Source organism: Cataglyphis hispanica, chromosome 14 (genome assembly GCF_021464435.1).
Source record: "Cataglyphis hispanica isolate Lineage 1 chromosome 14, ULB_Chis1_1.0, whole genome shotgun sequence".
In the NCBI taxonomy this organism is placed as follows: domain Eukaryota; kingdom Metazoa; phylum Arthropoda; class Insecta; order Hymenoptera; family Formicidae; genus Cataglyphis; species Cataglyphis hispanica.
The window spans coordinates 2,731,608-2,751,255 of NC_065967.1; the positions used below are offsets into that span (position 1 = coordinate 2,731,608).

A 19,648-nucleotide genomic window follows, 5' to 3' on the forward strand; every position below is an offset into this window, starting at 1 on the left:
GTTTGGACTCATTAGAACCACTCGAGCACAGACACTCTGGCAAAACGCGACGATCTGTCAGGAATGTTGAATAGAAACGGTCGCAGACGCAAATTGCTACTGAAAGTAAAATGACTCGTCTCGTCCATCAAGTTTGATAATCTGAACGATATTCAAATTAATCTAAAAATTAATCATGTATACATATGTCTATACAAGTTGTGATGATGAAATGTTCTTGAAGTTTGTACTTGTAATATATCACGTTTTTTTAATTTGCAGTTTGTAAAACTGAATGGACGATAACGAAATGGAGAAAAACTTGGTATGAAATACATATATGTATGTGTATAATATATTAAAATAATATTAAAATAATATTAAAATATATTAAAATATATTAAAATAATATCGAAAAAAAAATATTTTTTATTATTTTGATTAAATTTATTAAAGAACAATATTTAGCCAGTCTCAAAAATAATGGTATTTAAAAAACATGAATTTAACAACATATACAGGATGCATTGGTTTATTTGTTTCGATATTACGAATACGTCAAATTTTTTAATCGTTTCAAATCGTGTTACAAAGAAATAGCGATATACGCGACGTTACATGTTATACAATGATATTATCATGTATTGATTTAAATCGTAAGAATTAAATCGATAAAATTTGAATGAAGTGAATGATATTTAATTTTTGTATCATTATAATTTTTTTCGGATGTGCTTATGATTTGGGATATCAAGTTTTTCGAAGACACACGACGGATCGTGCTTAATTATACGTGGTTTCTCATTAACGTAGTTGATAGGAAATTTCACGACGCTAAACATCGCAACTTGGCAAATGGAATCAACCGGAATACACACAATTATATTGGGCATCTAAAGGAACGGTGACATCTATCATTCGTACGGTCGATGATCCAATTGCCGCGTGTGACGAGACGTGAGCACGCGAGAGAGTCCGCAAAATTGAATTGCGATTGGATGTCGCACCGGAAAATCATTTAGTCCATCGCAGTCGTGAGTCACGAAACGTTGAATTTAATTGAAAAGCGAAACGCGGCGAATATTGTTGCTATTAGAATTTTTTGTAGCTATCGTTAAAGGCCTATGCTTAAAAATTATTTATCTTGTATCTTTCTTTTTACCTGTCTTTTATATTATACGTTGATTAAAAGCGTCGTAATTTAGGAGTGACTGCTACCTCAGGTAAGAAAGATTAGAAAAGTCGCGTCGGAATTGAAGAGACACTCCATACATCACTTGCACTCGCATTCACGCTTCAGACTTTAAACTACCATAACCGAATGCACTCGCTAACACTCTCAAGAGGCGAGAAATTGTCGCCGAATCCACATTCCTTAAAGGTCCTTTAGATTTATTCCGATCGTCAAAAGCACCGGCCGCCGTTGTGCAGGACGAAAGGCAGAAAGGCGGATCGTGGAAGCGCGATTTTTTGATTCCGACTTTTCGCCCGGACTCGTCGTCATTCAGTCTGCGCGATCGGTTCCTTTCCCCCCTCCCCCTCCCCCTCTTTCCCTCTCTCCGCCGTGTCATTGATCCAACAAACGCATGAATGAATGAATCGAGTCTACGCGACCTCGGGGACTTCTTGGCTACCGTGAATGGCGTTGTCGCGCTCGGGCCCGAAAAAAGGCAGCCGGTTGGTTTTCACGTTTCATCGGGCCCCGCGAATGGCAACACAAGTGTTCCATTGTCGATTTTCGGAGCTCGAGGTTTCAAGAGCGCGAGATCTCGACGCATTGTCGCACAGCTTCTTAACACCATTAACTACGTTTTACCTTAAATTTAACCTAAAGTGGAGGCCCTCTTGACAAATTTTAGGGATTTAGGGCAACACGACCGGTTTCCCGTCGACAATAGCAAACGAGTGATTCGAGTGACCGCGTTGTACTCTTGTTGAGTTGTACTCTTTCTGGATGATCGTTTGGCTGGAAAATCGTGTATATAGGCGCGCGTTACGCCGTCAAAGCTGATGATATATGTTAAAGATTCTCTTTGATGAACATTTGATACGCGCGTATTTATTCATACGTTTCATATATAAAAAGCTATATGTCTTTTTCGATAATCTCTTATATGTGTGTAACTTATAATTTGTTACAATCGTCATTTATCGTAGCCCTGAGTACATGACATGTTATATATATTATATTTTGAATAAAAAATTGAAAGATATATATGTAAGTACAAAGAGAATAAAAAAATTGTATTGATTTTCTTAGTAATTATGTTTTTATATATTTAATTAATTAAATTATTTGCATTGATGATATGTTAAAAAGAAAGTACTTTACGTCATTATTTTTGTTACATTTTCTAAATTATGTATAATAGAAATTATTTTACGAATATTTCTGAAATTATTTATTTTCACATTTTCATTATAATACAATGGCATTTGATGATTTTATTATAATAAAATAATTAAGATAGAGCTGCATTAATATACTTACTAAAAATTTTTAATTAAAGTCGAAATTCTGCGATTCAGACTAATTATTTATTTTGTACGATGAAATGAGGAACATTATCAGCTCTTTATTATACAAAAAAAAATTGTTTTATGTATTTATTATTTATGATACTTATACATTCTGAGAGAAAATACTTTTTATTTTAATTAAACTCTCATATTTTTAAATTCTGATAATTTTCATTACATGTGATAATTTTATTTTCCAAGGAATTTACTCTTTAAACTTTTCTTTCAAAGGATAATGTTTGCATTGAGCATATAAATATATTATTAGTTTGCTATCAAGGAATTAAGGTGCATTTAAAATATATTAATAGTATAGCAAAAGAGAGTAAGAATTTTATTTCGATTAACTTTATATTAAAAATATGCAATCTTGGTTTTATAAATCATACAAAAATACAATATATTTATTACTATACAACTGTATACAATATATATTTACATAATATGTACAATAATGGCGAATACATTCAATTTTATTGTTCGAGCCTTTTTTTTAGAATCCTTATCTACACTTTTAACTATCGATTGAATTTATCTACTTATAAAATTATCGAGAGTTTGAATTTCTTGTATTATACATTACATAGTATAAGTTTCGAAACTTATATACAGACTTCCGGATCTACGAGTTAACGATTCTCTCGACAGTGTGCTTCGTGCATGCTATATTCCTGAACATCGGAGTTGTAATTGCTTCTAGATTCGGAGTCTGATAATCTGCCAGCTCTTCCATCTTCCTTCTCTTGTCATCTCGTTCGCTTGCGCCTGGCAGACTCCTCTTGCATCCTCGAGAGAGATCCCGTGCCTCGCATCCTATTGCCTGATCTTGCACAGAATTTATTCTCGAGAATTCAAACTTTGCCTCGAAGCAAGCGTCTTCATTCGCGATCGATCGCTCGAGACGTTCGGTTTCGGCGAATCTATGAATGGATTTGCCGTCGCCGCTCTCGCTCTTCGGAGATCTCTTTTCGTCCTCTTCCTGATCGCACTTTCTGCCAGGAGATTCTTCCCCGCAGCTATCCTTTCGTTTACCGCAGGTCCTCAGACAGCAGCATTTTTGGCTCTGACCGGATGGTAAATCCTCCTTTTTGTACTTCACCCGGCGGTTTTGGAACCAGATTTTCACCTGTTTCTCCGACAGTCGCAGATTAGTCGCGATCTCGATGCGACGCAACCGTGACAGGTACATATTTGAGGCAAACTCGCGTTCCAACTCCAACAGCTGAGTGCTAGTAAACGCGGTCCGGATACGTTTAGAGCTGTTGTTGATGGAACTCGGAGATTTCGGTGGAGGCGTCGGGGTGCTGTTGCGAGACGGAGATTCGCTAGGCGCTGAAATATCTGAGAAAAGGTCAGAGGTTAATGGTGTTGCTTGGCTACGAGATCGTTGTTGCGACGGGGAAAAACTCAATAGATTCATGCTTGCTTTTACGTGATATATCTAGGGATTGAGAATACACGAAGATGTTTTTTATATTAAAATAATATCTTAAAAGTCTTAGAAAGAATAAAAATATTCAAAAATATTTGCACATTAAGAAAAAAATATTTCAAACAGAATTATAATTTGTGATTTAATTTTTTATTTTCAAATATATTAATGCAATTTGTAATTTAATGTTATTGTATTTTAATAGAAATTTTATGAAGAAAATTTTATTTGGAAATATACGTAAAATAACAGAATTATTATTTCCTTTAATTTTAAGTTTATTATTTATTTAAAATGTAATTTTGGAATTTATTTTATTTTTATTATAATTATTAAAAATTCTAATATATGTATATATTATAATGAAGGCATCATATATTATCATACATTCGCGAGTCGTTAATGGACATTTACTATAAGTTAATTAGTGACTATATTTACCTGATAGTCTGCTCGTTGAGGTATTCAAAGGCGATGGTGGATTCTGTCCAGGTATTGGCAAAACACCTAGCGTCGGTGAATTGATGGACACGGGCATAGTGGGTGGTCTGGGCACTGGTCTAATCGGTTGGTAGCTCAAGCCCAGATTGAAAAAGTTGAACATGTAATTAGGAATTTGATTTCCATAATACGGTAACGGGTACGAAGGCGGCGAATTGTTGCCGATTAAAGAGTCCACTAGAAAGCTTCGAGACATCCTTTCCTCGATGAAGCACTTTTCGATTAATGCAATTTCTCTCTAAAGTTGTGTCCAACTTTAAACCGCAGAAATCACACGTGACACTAAATAATCCAACGATCATCGAGATTCCTCGTCGCACTTAACTTTATTTGTAATTTTTGCTTTGAATATAATAGATGAATTTTTTTTCTTCTCAAGAACGTATTTTGAAATCACAGCGCTCCTAAATATTTCCGATGCCTTTTCTTCGAATTACCTTTTTGTATTTTCTGTGATTTTTCCAAAATGCAATATTAATTGACACTGTACTTCAATGTTTTTAATTGTCAGACAAAATTAAATATGAACTCGTAGTTTTGACTGCACGACGGTGCATCGAATTCTGCATCCCGAAAACTCCGGGCTTATATATATATAGGGTGCAAACTCCACCCAGGGGTTGGTTTTTGATCTGGGGCCCTTTTATGCGGGGCCCCGCCCTTTTTCTCTTCGAGGGTGCCCCTTTCGGGGTTCACCCCAACTGCCCTCCCCGGGGAACGACAATGAGTAGGGCATTTTCTCGCAGCGCTAATTCGACGGGTGGCTAATATTGCCGGAAATTTTATACGGCCTCTTTAGCCATCTTCTATTATTATCGACGTCCCGATGTGTTGTATACTCTATTCGCCGTTATTTCAGAGCACAACAACTGATGAGCTCAAAGTATGATTTAAATCGATTAAAATAAACTTATACTGGCAATACTAAAATTAAATCTTTGTTTTCTAGAAAAGTTAATAAAAAAAAAATTATTAAAATTAATAATTAAAATTATCCTTAATTCTGAGATCAGTTTCAAAAATCTTAATTGAGTAAAATTACGAGATAATTTTTTTTTAATGACTTACAAAAATTAAATAATTTATAAAAAAATTTTTTGTCATATATATTTCGAATGGATTACTACTCAAAGATATAATTATCTTTAATATATCTCATAAAAGCGTCTCAATGCTGATCTATGTTATTCGAACGATGACCTGGATTCATATATTTAGTATACGAAAACAGTTTAGGAAAAAAAAATCCTTTCATCTATTCTTGCGATTTTTCTTCACGGACAAGGGTAGAACAGTTTCAAGTTCGTTCCACTTTTCTCCTTGTCAACATTTATCAACTGGGCTTCCTTGGCACGTGCTGAAAAATCTGTGAGGGCAATCAGGATAAGCTGGTAGGAAGAATCATTTAAGAACATTAATACCTATCTCGGTTTGTGGAAAGGATTATTAGTAATTTTCAAACGCGTGAAATTAAGCAAACAATGTTACAATAACACTCTCGAAAAATAAATCAAAATCAGATGTAAAACATGTAGTATTCTACTTGGTATATCTTTATTTACGGAAACTTTATTTATAAGAAATATTTTCAAAAAAGAGTAAATGAGACAAATAGAAAAAGAAAGAGATAGAAAGAAGAAGAAAAAAGCCGCTTTCCGCCGACGTCTCTTCAAGGGGTGAAATGTAAGTTCGTTCTTCTCTGCGGGTCAATAGCAGCTCAGCTCGCTGAAATCAAATTTCGGATCTGTCTTAGAAAGTGATACTTTCCTGGTTTTATTTTTCACCTATTTCTTTCCTTTTTCCCTTCATTTGCAAGAATTTGCATTCTCGAGTGTATCACTCTGATGAAATCTCATAGCACTGAGAGTAGAATTAAAAAACCGCTGATGTGGAAAATAACGAGAAAACTATGGAATGCGAGATGAAATAGTCTGGTATGTTGACCGACGAATACCCCGGAATTGTCAGAAGATGTTTTGCGCACTTGAAATCAACGGCATAATTTATTGAATTTCACTATGATGATATTTTAATGACATAAAATTAGACGAAAATTATTTTTATCGTGTTTCTGCAGCATTGACTTTAATCTATTTTAATTACACTTTGAAAGGAGATTTATGACGTTTTAAGTCTATTGAAATGGAAGAAGCATCCTTTAGCGTAAATTTTAAAGAATTAAATTTATTCGCGCACACACATCAGATAAATACATACAAGCATTAATATCTAATTATGTTTAATTTTAAAAATGTTGCCAGTAAATAAATTAATAAACAAGTGTTTATACGACCAAACTGGCAATTTATTGTTTGATTATTATATCAAAACATGTTTCAAAACATGTTTCAAAACATGTAAGAAAAAGAGAAATAGCTGAAATGTTTTTTATTAAAAAATTTGACAACACTATTAACTCCCAAAAAGATACAGAGCATTTAAACAACATATACGATAAATTAATAAAGGTCGTTTAGTCGATCTCAGTATTCCAAACATAGTGGTTGACACAATGTCAGTTTGACATTTCGATTTTTCTCTTTCTACTTTTTAACTATAACGTAAGTGCTTAATTCTATTTATTTCATTGTAACTTGACTATCATTATTTATAGTATTGTTATTTTAGTTTCACTTGATAAGGACCAAAACCATATGGTCGAAACGTCGTGATATAATAATCAAACAATAAATTGCCAGTTTGGTCGTATAAACACTTGTTTATTAATATCTAAATTATAATATATTAATTGTGCAAATGTAATTAAAATAAAATAAAAAATTATGTTTATCTTTATGATTTTATAATATTTTTAGGCTCCATCAATTTATCGTGCAAATGAAAGTTTAATCATTATTCATGACATAAATTTATCTCAAAATTTAGTAGAAGCATATTGCTTTCATGTAATATATATTAAGATTTCCTACGAAAATCGCCATTACGATATAACGAAGCGTATCGACAGAGGTAGAAAGAGATAGATGTGAGAGAGAAGAGCAATAACGTTTCAGTAATATGCCGTTTGACTTGCACACGCGCAACTAATTTCTTGATTAGCCGTTGCCGTAATTTATCGAGCGAGTCGCGCAATAGACGAGACCGCACGATCTGCTCACAAAGCGGAAAATTACTGTTTAACATGAAACGCCGTTTCGAATATCCACTTTCACGATCAGAATTTCGACCTAGTCATCACGGACTTATTCTTGTGCGAGTGACTTTGCGCCGACTGCACCTGTCGATGTGTCCGAAAATTAATTGCGCGCGACGATGCGTTATTGCTTACGGGGAAAACGCGATTCGATAATTGTTTTGTCATTAGCGCAATATGATATGATGATAACATACATCGCGAATATTAAAAGAATAGTAATCGCTACAATATTCCAATATCGAGTTACACAGTTATCGATTTTAAGTTGTGTCTTAAAAAGTATTAAAAAATAATCTTATTTTTTAATCGATTAATAAAATATTTAGTTAAATGCAAAGAAATTTTTTTTTTTTTTAATGTAAGTTTTAAATTTTGTCTTTACTTTTAGGAAAATACTTTAACATTTTTTTATCATCGTTTTCTATATCGCATTTACCATCGTCAATGATAAATCTACAGCCGTGATAATTTTTAAGGGCGGATATCTTGATATTGGCGGATAATATACCGTATATATATATTATTTTGCACACGCCGACAGAGTTGAGAAAACATAGCCGCGATTTTAAACCCCTAATAACACGACTAATCCCATTATCGAAGTATACATGAAGGGTCACATCCCCCGCACTCTCGCGTCCACGTATTAAAAATCACGGTAACGTTATCTTACGCGTTCTAGAGTCGTGAATAATACAATAACGCTTCTCTCCCCTGCCTCAACATATGTCCGTCGGATTCGCGAGTTCAAGGGGGTGCCCGTGGAACCCTTCGACCTCGGGGATCGAAACTAGGGACCACCCTTCTCATCGCGAAGGGAACATTTCGGACTAGGACCATATACTTCACGTCCCGTGGACTCACGTGCGTCGTTACCAGCATATCTCTCGCGTCATTACGTAGGAAGGATATTTTAATTTCGTGCACGACCCTCTACCTGGAATCATCCTATTGGTCGCTCCCCTTTATTCCGGGGCGTGACTATCCTCGTATGGTCCCGATAGCTGCCCAATCTTTGTGGCTGTAAGCACTCAAAATTTCCGTTTTGAGAGCAAGCCTTCAAATGTGGCGATTTTATCGAGAGTATTGAAGCATCGTGATTTCAGTAACAGCCATAGCGAAGCGTAGCATTCTAGAGTGATAAAAAAATAATAATTTAAGATTTACATTATTTTATAATTTATATATATATATATATATATATATATATATATATATAATTTTTATTATTTATTCTCAGAGTGAGTCGAAATTATTATGTGAAATTTTTTTTTTAGTGACAAATATATTTAAACTCGAAATCGGATTTCTTCTGAAAGAATATATCTTTCAATATTCTTCCAAAAATTTAGAAATAAAGATTTTTAATTATAAATAAGGAATTTACCTTTGACATTTCATATTTGCGTATAGTAAAATACAAGAACGTTATGCGAATAGATATGTGCATCTTTATAAAAGATGCGCACTCGTGTCAAGAACAGTGCGTGATCTTAAAGAGGAAATTACCTTTGCTAAGTGTTTTTTTGTGATTGAAATGCTTCTATGTTTGTATTAAAAATTATAAGCGTGAGGAAATAATTTTTTATTCGATTTTAACATGAGATGATCTCGACTTCGAAAGAAAATCTACTATCGATCGATGCTGAAAATTAATTGAATCAAAGCGACCTGCATCGGGAGACTATATAATAATTTATTATGATATACGACACAATATCCGTATAGCTATTTGAGATAAGATTATATTTTAAATGATATAACGATTTGAAATATTATTCATGTGTAGCTTATATTTATTAAATATCTTAGTAACGCGTTATGTAATTTATTTTATACATGGTAGATGGGGAAAAGGAGAGGGGGAATCGATCCATGCGTGGAATCTAAACATGGGTTGGAAATCTCTCTCTCTTAGAGTGGAATATCGAGATAATCGCTATCATATACGATTCGGCCTGTTAGTAGGGCAAACTCATCCACCGTCGTGGAACTTTCAAGGTATCCTGCTGCGAGGCAATATCATTGGTAGCAAATCTTGTGCAATGCTCGTGACTGCAGTCAAGCTAAATATTTGAGAACATGCGGTACCTCGTTTCGAAAGCTATATAAAAATGAAGCTGAAAAGGGAAAAAGTGATTTTTTTTTTTTGCTATCGATTCGACATTAAGCATCTTCACTTGGGCATCAACCTTTTGACGCACTCTTAGATCTATGTAAATGTCGGCAAACATATTACCCGCGCAGATGTCATATTTTTCTCGAAAACCGATGTAAACTCCAATGAACTACTTTGGAACTGACGGCTTAACGAGCTGGAAAGAAGAACTTACATTTCCAACTTCTGTAAATCGCATCTCAACTTCTCGCCTTGCTTCATATTTTTCTTTAGCTTTTCTCATATCGGCGGTTGACTTGTCATTTTTACAGTACGATATCTACGATCGCGAATTTTCATTCGAAAAAACAAGATTTTATCGCGATAATATTTTATCATAAAATCGACTAAAAGCGTTTGAGTTTGATGAACTGTAACTACTTCGAAACATATTTCTTTCATCTTTTCTCACGTGTGCAACAGTTGAAAAGAATATATTGGATGATAACTCTGATCTGACCGAACAAATCCATGTTTTCACGTTCAGAACGAAATTCGTGCATAACTTTTAAAGAAAGTTTCGCGAACAGTCTATTCTTGAATATTTTAAAATATTGCGAATAGCGTAAGAATAATACGTAGCGTTACTTTCGAGGTAAATCTCATTTTAACTTCTCTGCGGTATAATAATACGAGACCGACGAATTTGCAGTTGATGTCAATCTCGGTCGACAACTCGGAGATATTCATGTTGCTATTTTTCAATCGGTTGCGACAGGCTATGCTGAAAATTTTACTGCCAGACTATCATGAGAGATTCTGCCGCGTATTTTTCCTATTTGCGTCTAATCGAATAAAAATCATTCGCAAATGCATTTCCGAACAAATTAGATTCATGCGTCGAATCGATAATAACATTGAGAATTTGCACTTTTATGGCTCCAAAAGTTTATTATTTAATCTACGCGTTGCAATAAATTTAATTAGTTTGATTTTATATTAATCATAAATTATTTATTATTTATTGATTATATAAAAAAGTGCGCATATAATATATGTAATTTTAAAATATTTAAAATTTTAAAAATAATTATATGTATATATAATTATTTTTATAATTTTTAGATAATTTAAAATTATCAATCTTTCTTAGCGTTTTAGATTTTTGTGTGAAATAATATAATTGCTTGACTGACTTCAGTATGATGTTTACAAATTATAATCGATGTTCAAACATAAGAATAGTTCGATTTTCCGCACTGATAGTCAATAATGCTGTCTTTATACTATCATTCTTTAGTTGGAGCACCACATAAAATGGAAGATGCTACGAGATAAACGCGATAAAGCGTAACATAATGAAAACAACAATCCTTACACTACTATGCGGTAGTAAGCGATTTATCGAAATCTTAATTCAGTTTCCTCGATACCTTTATTCAAACGTCGATCCTGATCGAAGATCACGAAAGATCGAATCTTTTCCAATGTGTACACACGAGGACACTCGACAGATTGATGTCCTTAGCAAACTCGTTGCTCCTCTTCGTCGGGCAAGAGTCCTTACTCCTTTCACCATCGATAGTATCATCCCCCTGCCTTTTCCGCCACTCCCTCGATCTTCGAGGTAGAGCTTCAGAAATTAGAGTTTGGCTCATTTCACCCGGCGGAGAAAAAAAAAAAAAAACGTGCATTCTTCGCGCAGAATACGAGCTTACAAAGGAGCATCCCATTCGAGTCGAACAACCCACGCCGTTGGTCATCTATGAATGGAAAGAGAGAGAGAGAGAGAAAAAAAAGCGGCGTCGATGGATATAATCATGGGAATAGCAAATACGATTTTGGATATTTTCCATTGCTGCTATGTCGGGCAAATAATTCGGCCATAGTCGAAAGGGCGAAGACTCGCAAAAATCCTTTATAGTCCTAGGCCACCGAATCCTCTCTCGTCGCATTGTCAATGCGACGTACAAAGACGATGCGCGCCGATTGCCTGCGACAATTTGCTTTACTTGCGTCGATGTATCCTGGTATAAGGCCATTCAATCCTTTCCGGAAAATAAATGAAAAAGATTTGTTTTCCGATGAGATGAGATGGGACGAGCGAGGGAGATATTTCCAGCTGAGTTAGTTGAGATTTTAAAATGTTTGATTTTTTTATCTAATTGCTCGAGATAAGTACATCAGGATTCGATATAGCTTTACGATAAGCAATTTAAAATTCCATTGGAATTACTTTTGCAATAATAAAAAAATTTCTTTATCATTATCAGTCATCTTAATATTAGTCGAGATATTTTTAAAGAGCATTAAATTCGTTTTCACCGATGAAAGTCACGTAAGAAGTTTCTTCGAAAGTAATACGTCTCAGATTCTCTGAACGAATATACTGCGCGTTTCAAACAGATATATAGTAATTTCATAGTTTATGTGAGGCCGAAAGTTTTTCCAGCTCGATAGGATAACTTCCGTGGTCGCGCCGAAGAAGAATTAACTTCTCCAGAGAAATTCGACGTCGTCGTCGGTCTTCTAGAAGATCCGAGAATCGTTCTTTATTACTTATTTACTTTGTCTTCCGATAATTTTCTTTTTTCGGCTTTTATTTCTTGTGAGAACCTTTTTAATTTTCCATGATCGAGAAAACACGTGCGCTATTAGCCAACGGTGAAGGAGAAAATTTTCTCTCTCGTCTCTAATATATTTTTCTTATCTCACGATGTAGATATTTTTATATCAAATTAGAAATTTATAATAACAAAAATTGTTATTATAAAATATTAATTGTCTTTGGATTTATTTATTGATAATACACAGTATTTCGAAGATTAAAGAGATCTTTCGGGGCTACTAGCTAAATGTTTATGCTTACATAAACTTACTGCAGATTTCTCTAATAAGGAAACTTCTTGAGCCTGAGAGATCTGTTTCAAAACTTTAAAGCGGTCCTAGATAGGAATTTCGTTACTTTCATTTTCTATAATAAAACTATTTGAGGATCTTAAAGATAATGCGACAATATTATATAATTGCAAATTCTTTAATAGTTTTAGAAATATATATTAATCTAAAGGCACATCATAAAATAATTAAATAATATGATATATAAAAGATAATAAAAAAATTCTAAATTTTATATGATCTATTTAATCGGTTTAGATGCTGAAAAGATCCTATAAATCCAATAATAAATTACTCATTTTTCTAATTTATTTATTGAATTAACTGATTACATCAATTATGAAATATACTATTTAGATTTAGAGAGTTCAACAGCGAAAGAGTCTCGATGGCCTTTTGTCGGCGATGTTGCAATATTGTTTCGCGCTGCATTGTCGACAACAATAACCGATCCGGCGATAGTAGGTTCATCCTAGCGTGGATTATTCGGTAATTTCATCCGTGTTACGCGTGTTTTATTCCGTGTGCAGGAGAGATATCTTTTTCCCTCTTTTTTTTCTTCTAGTTTGCCGATTATTTATTTTCCCCTTTTTTCTTTCAGATTTTTTAAAAATCTTTTTCCTTTTTATTCTTTTTTTTTCATTTTAATTACACATCTTTAAATTGTAATATATTTTTATTATTGTTTCTTTACATTCTAGTCTTACATTTTATTTTAAATATGTTATTGTTTTTTTGTATTTGTTAATTTTTTTATTACTACTTTTTAATACTTTTTGCTAAATGTAATAAGATGTTTCTTTTTCTATTTCTAAAACATAAACATTTGATCCTTTTTCTCTTTCACTCTCTAAGTTTAAGTATTTATGTTTTGACACGCGCCGAGGATTCCATATGAAAGCAACAGTCAGTTTCGTTCTCTTCTCCGTCTTCCTTTGAAGTTTCATGGTTATCGCACGGTTTGTCGAGCAACGTGAATCGAACGACGATCGGTCCACAGCAGGATTCACAGTGAGAGTATCATGAGACGTAATGACTGGTCCATCAAACGCTAAGAGAAACCCGGTAGGTACGTTGTCACGGATGAGAGAGCAGCTAAGCGTATTTTCCTCTCTTTCGGGAATAACGGAACGAACAAATTTATGCTAATGCCATTTCGCGCGAGAGCGCTCGCCGGTTAGGATAATACGGATCATCGATATAATCGAATCATCGCTCCGATTTCTCTTCGCTTTGGATAGCCGCGAGCATTGAATCGACGTTTATTTTTCCAGGGAACATTTGTAATATTGTATATGAATGATGATCTTAATGGAAATTATCATATATGCGAAATATTTCATATTCTCATGCTTTTTTATATTATTTATTTTTTTTCTAGATAGAATTTTTTTAGAAGAATAATTTGTAATTAATGTTTTCGTGTATATAAGTATTTTATCGCACATATATTTATAGTTTGAATTGGCGATTTAAATATTTCATTAACTCATTCTTGATCTTTATACCGATTATACATTATTATATATCATCGTCTTTAATTTAAATATCAATACTTGCAATAAAACAGTTGAATTAAATTTGAATATTCCAAATCTGTTCTTTACATACAGATGATACACTGAAAAAGATAACACAAGATATATAATAAATTCCATAAACTTTTTTATGCAAAAAGAAACATTGAAGGTAAAGCAAATGGAAAATATATGGTTACTCATTCTTTTAGATCAAAAAGGAGAAAATTACAATAAATGATACGACTGTTTATATATTTTTTAAATTGTCACCAACGCGAAAAAGCTTTTTTGTAAGCAAGAGAGAATTTAATCTGTCTGAATGGATCGTTTTAAAGTAATGATAAGACATTAGAGGTTCGTAGAACGTTGTTGGTTTTTCGTTGGGTTGATTCACATCAGAGATCTGGTTTACCGCGATATTGTTCGTCCGGCACGCTTGTAATTATAGCAGCAAAGTTTCGCCAGTGTTTGCAGAACAATGTTCCCTTATCTTTCACATAAGATTTCTGCATGAAGAACGATCTTAGGTACAAAACAGGATTGCAAGACCCTTCGCACCTTCGTGTCTGTTCCATAACATGATATTATATATCGTACATATTTTGTGTTATATCTTATAGGATAAAAAAAAAAAACATGAAAAAAAATACGGAAATAATGAAAAATATATTTATATTGATTTTAAAATTATTATTCAAAATATGCATTTATTAGGGAAACTGAATAAGCGCATAAATATAAGAGCATTGGAAATAATAATTAAGATGTCTTTTGTGTCTTATAAATTGGCTGGGAAAGAAAACGAGATGTATTCCGTCGCATTGGTTTTAACGACGCTATCCAATCCCCTAAAAGCTCACTATTCCTCAGTTCTCTCTTAAGTGGCTTCGCGAAAAATGAACTTTGGATGACGAGGCAACGTTAAAGATATCCTTTCCGCTTCGCATTTTACCGATGCCCCCTTTTCCGACGGATAGATTTTTATAGATTCATCACGGTTCATGGGAAGGGATTAATAAAAAAAAAGGTTGCTCTCATTATTCTCGATTGTTGATCGCGTTGTCGCCAGTCACCAATTATCCTCGTATTCTAAACACCAACTTATTGTAATGATGATTAATTAGACAGAAGGGAAAAATCAACAACAAAAAAAAAGATAAAGAGAGAGAAATTATTATGAAAAATCACAATCCACGAATCATATTATTAATCAAAGAACAATAATTGAAAAATGCTTTGTTGAGATAACATTCGATAAAATTTTTCATGTTAACAAAAATTAAATTACACGTAATGATTAGTATTGAATAAAATTCTTTTGCTAAATTTTCCAAAGTACGGGAGAACACGTAGCGCAAGAGAATTTTCTCAGATGACGTTTTGCGGCCTCGCTCCAGGCTAAGAGGGTGCGTTCAGAAATCTCATCAAAGTCGGCTTCTTTCAGACATGATTACTCGAAAACTTTGTTAAATTATTCTACCCGTTTTCTCGCTGACGGTTAAACTCGTTTCGTTTCGCCACCTACGCCGGACAATGGACGAGAATTGCGATTTAACTTTGTTGCGAGTAGCGCGTGCAACGTTATATTGCGCTTCCGACCACGTGTCAACGTGTAATGCGCGCGTGCCGGGATAATACTTGACCGAAGACGCCTTCTGATTAAGGAAGTTACGCGTCGCGCTAACGGACTCATTGTCGTCTCGCGATAATTGCATTATCATAGGGGTTGAAGGACTAAAAGTACTACGAAAGGAAATTTTGAATCGACACATCCTGCTGTAATTTGATTATATAAGAAAAATTGTGAATTTCAAGTCTGATAAATTCGAAAAAATTAATAATATAATAAAAGCAAATATGATCTAGCAAAATCTATAAATATAAAAAAGATTAAAATTATCATTTCTTTCTTTACTGAATTTTATTAAACATACGCTGTCTTCTTTGTCAAATCAGACTAACATAGAATGTTTTACACACTTTGCACAATAATTTTCAATAGCAATAGCAGCAGCTTTCTTTTACCAATCGTGACAATACAAAAATTATTTAAGCTGATGAAAACATCGAAAAATATTGGAAAAGGAAATTTAAATATTAATAGATTTGTATTATATAACGATGGAATAAAAAAAATTTTAATATCGATAATCGATATTTTTGCTAATTGCAAGTTTACTTTATTTTAAAAAGAATTTAAATATTATATTCTGTTAAACTTTTGCGTCAAGTTTTTTTAAAAAAGAATAAGCCGAAAATTATATATACATTATAAATATAGTTTCATCAAATTTATCGTATGTTTTAAATAGAGAATTGGAGAATTGGAGAGAAAAAGAGAATTTAGAACATATTTTTTTCAATTCTATTTAAAATATTAATGCTAGATTTTTTAAATAAGTGATATGTATTTGTATTTTTTATACAAAAAATTTATACTAAAAAAATTATACTAAAATTTTCATAGATGCTAAGATTCTTAACCCATTGTCAGCGGAATCTTCTTTATGCCCTTAAAATTCAACAACATGCCAAAGACTGGATTGACTGTCCGAAAGGCACGAAATTATTATCATTTCATCCAGGTGCGCGCTCATTCGCGTATTCAGAGGCTTAGTAGCGTCTCCGTGGAAGAGGAGATCAGTGACACGAGTCTATAAAATCCCATAAACATCTCTCAGGAACGCGCTATAGGGGCGGTCGCCACTGAAAGGAATAAAATATCGCTTTTTGCGGCAATTTTACGGCAATTTTCCGAGCCGCTGGAAACTGCGCCGTGCGCATCAAGAACCAGGTGTTTGTCGATTCTAGCATTCGCTTTCGTAGCACACTCTATTGGTCGAATGTCCGATTCATCGAGGACTGACGATTAATAGCTGCAGATAGAAGAGAGAGAAAGCCGTTCAGTTGATATTCTAGTGGTTTCTGACAAAAACATTGATGAATAAAAACACGTGCGAGCCAAACGCGTGAACAACCAATGGTTCGTACTGTGATCGCATTTATCTTACGATACTCTTTAAACTTCTTGTCGTCGAAATGTCTTTGCGATCCCCATAATTCATTATAAAATAATATTAACCGACGACATTTTAACGAGCTTGTTAACATAAAGTGCGCGCTGTGGATCGTGTTTAACTTACTCATCTTTGAGTGTTTAATATTAATATCGAAATAATATTAGTGCGACGTAAAGTAATTAATACAATATTATTATTGTATTATCGCTTCTTGTTTGGTCTCCCAATAACATTCAACAACGTGCCAATTATCGCGAATTTATTGTACATTTTCCATGCCTCCAGGGATATCGCAATATCAACGCTCGGCTTTAAGTTACCGAACGAGGCACATTGCGTTCCACAACTATAGTATGAAATGCATTTTATCCTACTTCGTGCAATACATATCGCGAATTATATCTGCGTAATACAACTCGTAAAGTGAATTAATATTGTTAATAGATAAAATATTAATATCGTTAATTTTCATTTTATTATAACATTTTTTATCAAAATTTTCAACGCGTTTTTAAAATTATTTGATACAACGAATGAAGAAAGTAGATGATTTTTTTTATAAAAAAAGATTTCAAAGAGAAAGCATAGATGTTTCCAAGATACTGTCGACACAACATAATTAAAACGTATAGTTTCTCTTACATAAGGAAACAGTGCAACAATTAAAATGGAAAAACTCTAAATTATACTTTGTGGAGAATGAATGAAATAAAAATATTACTTTAGTCCTATATTGCATAAGACTTCTGTTAGCGAACTTAAATATTCCCTGTTGGTGGCTTAAAAGATTTTCTTCTATACAATATCATAATTTTTATATGACTTTTGAAATGTTAATTAAAACTTTTGAGATATAGAATTAATATATTCGATTAATGTATTTGATTAATAACTTAATATATTCATTGTTTGACATCGGTTAATTAATTACAAAATTAGAAATTAGGATAGTTATTAAAATTAATCACGTGAAAAATTGGCACCATACGTGCAAATGAATTTCTTAACAATGATTGATCTCATCGCAATTTTTCAAGCGATCTTGCCAATAATGTGGACAGACGCATCTCAATTGTAGCCAGTGAACGAGCTTGCCCAGAATTCTCCGTTCGTCTAATATGTCACCCACGAAGCTACATTATCAGCGGCTGACACTAACGCTTTATATCGTCGTGGAGACATGACATCACGCATCGCCATTCAAATCGGACATTAATACATTCCATTGTAGTACATAAGTGCTCATGTCAAGCTGCATATTGCATCAGCGATGTGATACAATAAAATATATAATGTCAATAATATTGATTTATAGTGTAGAAAAAAATAATTATTATATGCTTAGTTATATTTAAATTCTAAATACGAGACTTCCTATAACGCACAAATCAATTTAAATCAGATTCAATTTGAAGTTTAAAATCAGAAAAAATTTAAATTTGTCACGTCTCTTCTACATCACTTATCGTTTAGTTCGCGATATCACGAAAGAGTGAAATATTTCACGAAAAATCGCAACGAAACAATTTGATTGCGAGCAAGAGGCCTTTGACAATGCGATTTATTTACGCAACTTGAATGGCAATGTCTGAAATGTCCGTACGTAAGTACTTAACGTGTTCCCCCGGTGACGTCGCTAATGCGTGCCGAATCGCTCGTAACGTCGACAATATTCGAGCCCCTTTTATCAAACGTAAACCTGGATGGTACCGGGAGATGCTATTCCGGACACGACATCCCGATATTGTACTCGAGTGGAGTAGTCGAGTAGGGCTCGTCTTTAGTTATGGCGCGTTAGTTACGCAATGCTTACTTCGCGATAAATTATGTCACGATGAAAAAGCGCTCCTGTATATGCATTCTGTATGTCATTCCGCGATGCAAAACCAGAGAAAAGAATTCATATCGGTTTGCAAGAATTCGAAAAGTTTTCCCTTGTTTTTAGATCAAAAAAATTTATACAAGATCGGATAAATATAATTCTCACATATAGCAAAATAATATCTGGAAAATTAATTAACTCTTTTGTATCGTAAAATATTTATTGATCTTCGAGTTTTGCAAGTTATGCACAATATTGTGGAGGAAAAATAAAGTTTATTTAACTAGCCCTATATATATCATTCTTTTGATTGTATTAATTACGAAATATTTATTGATTTTATTAATTATGTGTTTCCACGACTTGAATTGAAAATATTTTCGCTGAAAATAGGAAGCATAAAAAGAATAATATGTCATGTTAGTACTCGCTTCTAATAATGATTATAAAATACATAGAGTATATCAGACGGTTTCTCAGGACTACTTTTTCTCATTCGGTAGGCGAATGAGAAAAAGATTTTGAAAGAACAAGGACAGAGAGAATTCAAGGGAGGGAAGACTGCAAAGGAGAGAAGTGTTCATGTGCGTAATTTCCGGCACACCAATGAATTATGCGATTATTACCACAAACATATGTCGTCTCGACGGGTTCGCACATTATCGATATCCTTTATAAGGGATCTTCCTCTGCCAAATTGT

The 19,648-nt window shown here is 33.5% G+C and overlaps 1 protein-coding gene across 1 annotated transcript; it reads right to left on the bottom strand.

Annotated features, from left to right (window-relative positions):
• Nucleotides 1–3,121: 3,121 nt before the first annotated feature.
• Nucleotides 3,122–4,628, bottom strand: LOC126854553 (GS homeobox 1-like). Its single transcript, XM_050601416.1, has 2 exons — nt 4,373–4,628; nt 3,122–3,840 (listed from the first exon to the last, which is right to left on the bottom strand). The coding sequence occupies exons 1-2, from the start codon at nt 4,626–4,628 to the stop codon at nt 3,122–3,124; spliced, it is 975 nt and encodes a 324-aa protein (XP_050457373.1).
• Nucleotides 4,629–19,648: the final 15,020 nt, after the last annotated feature.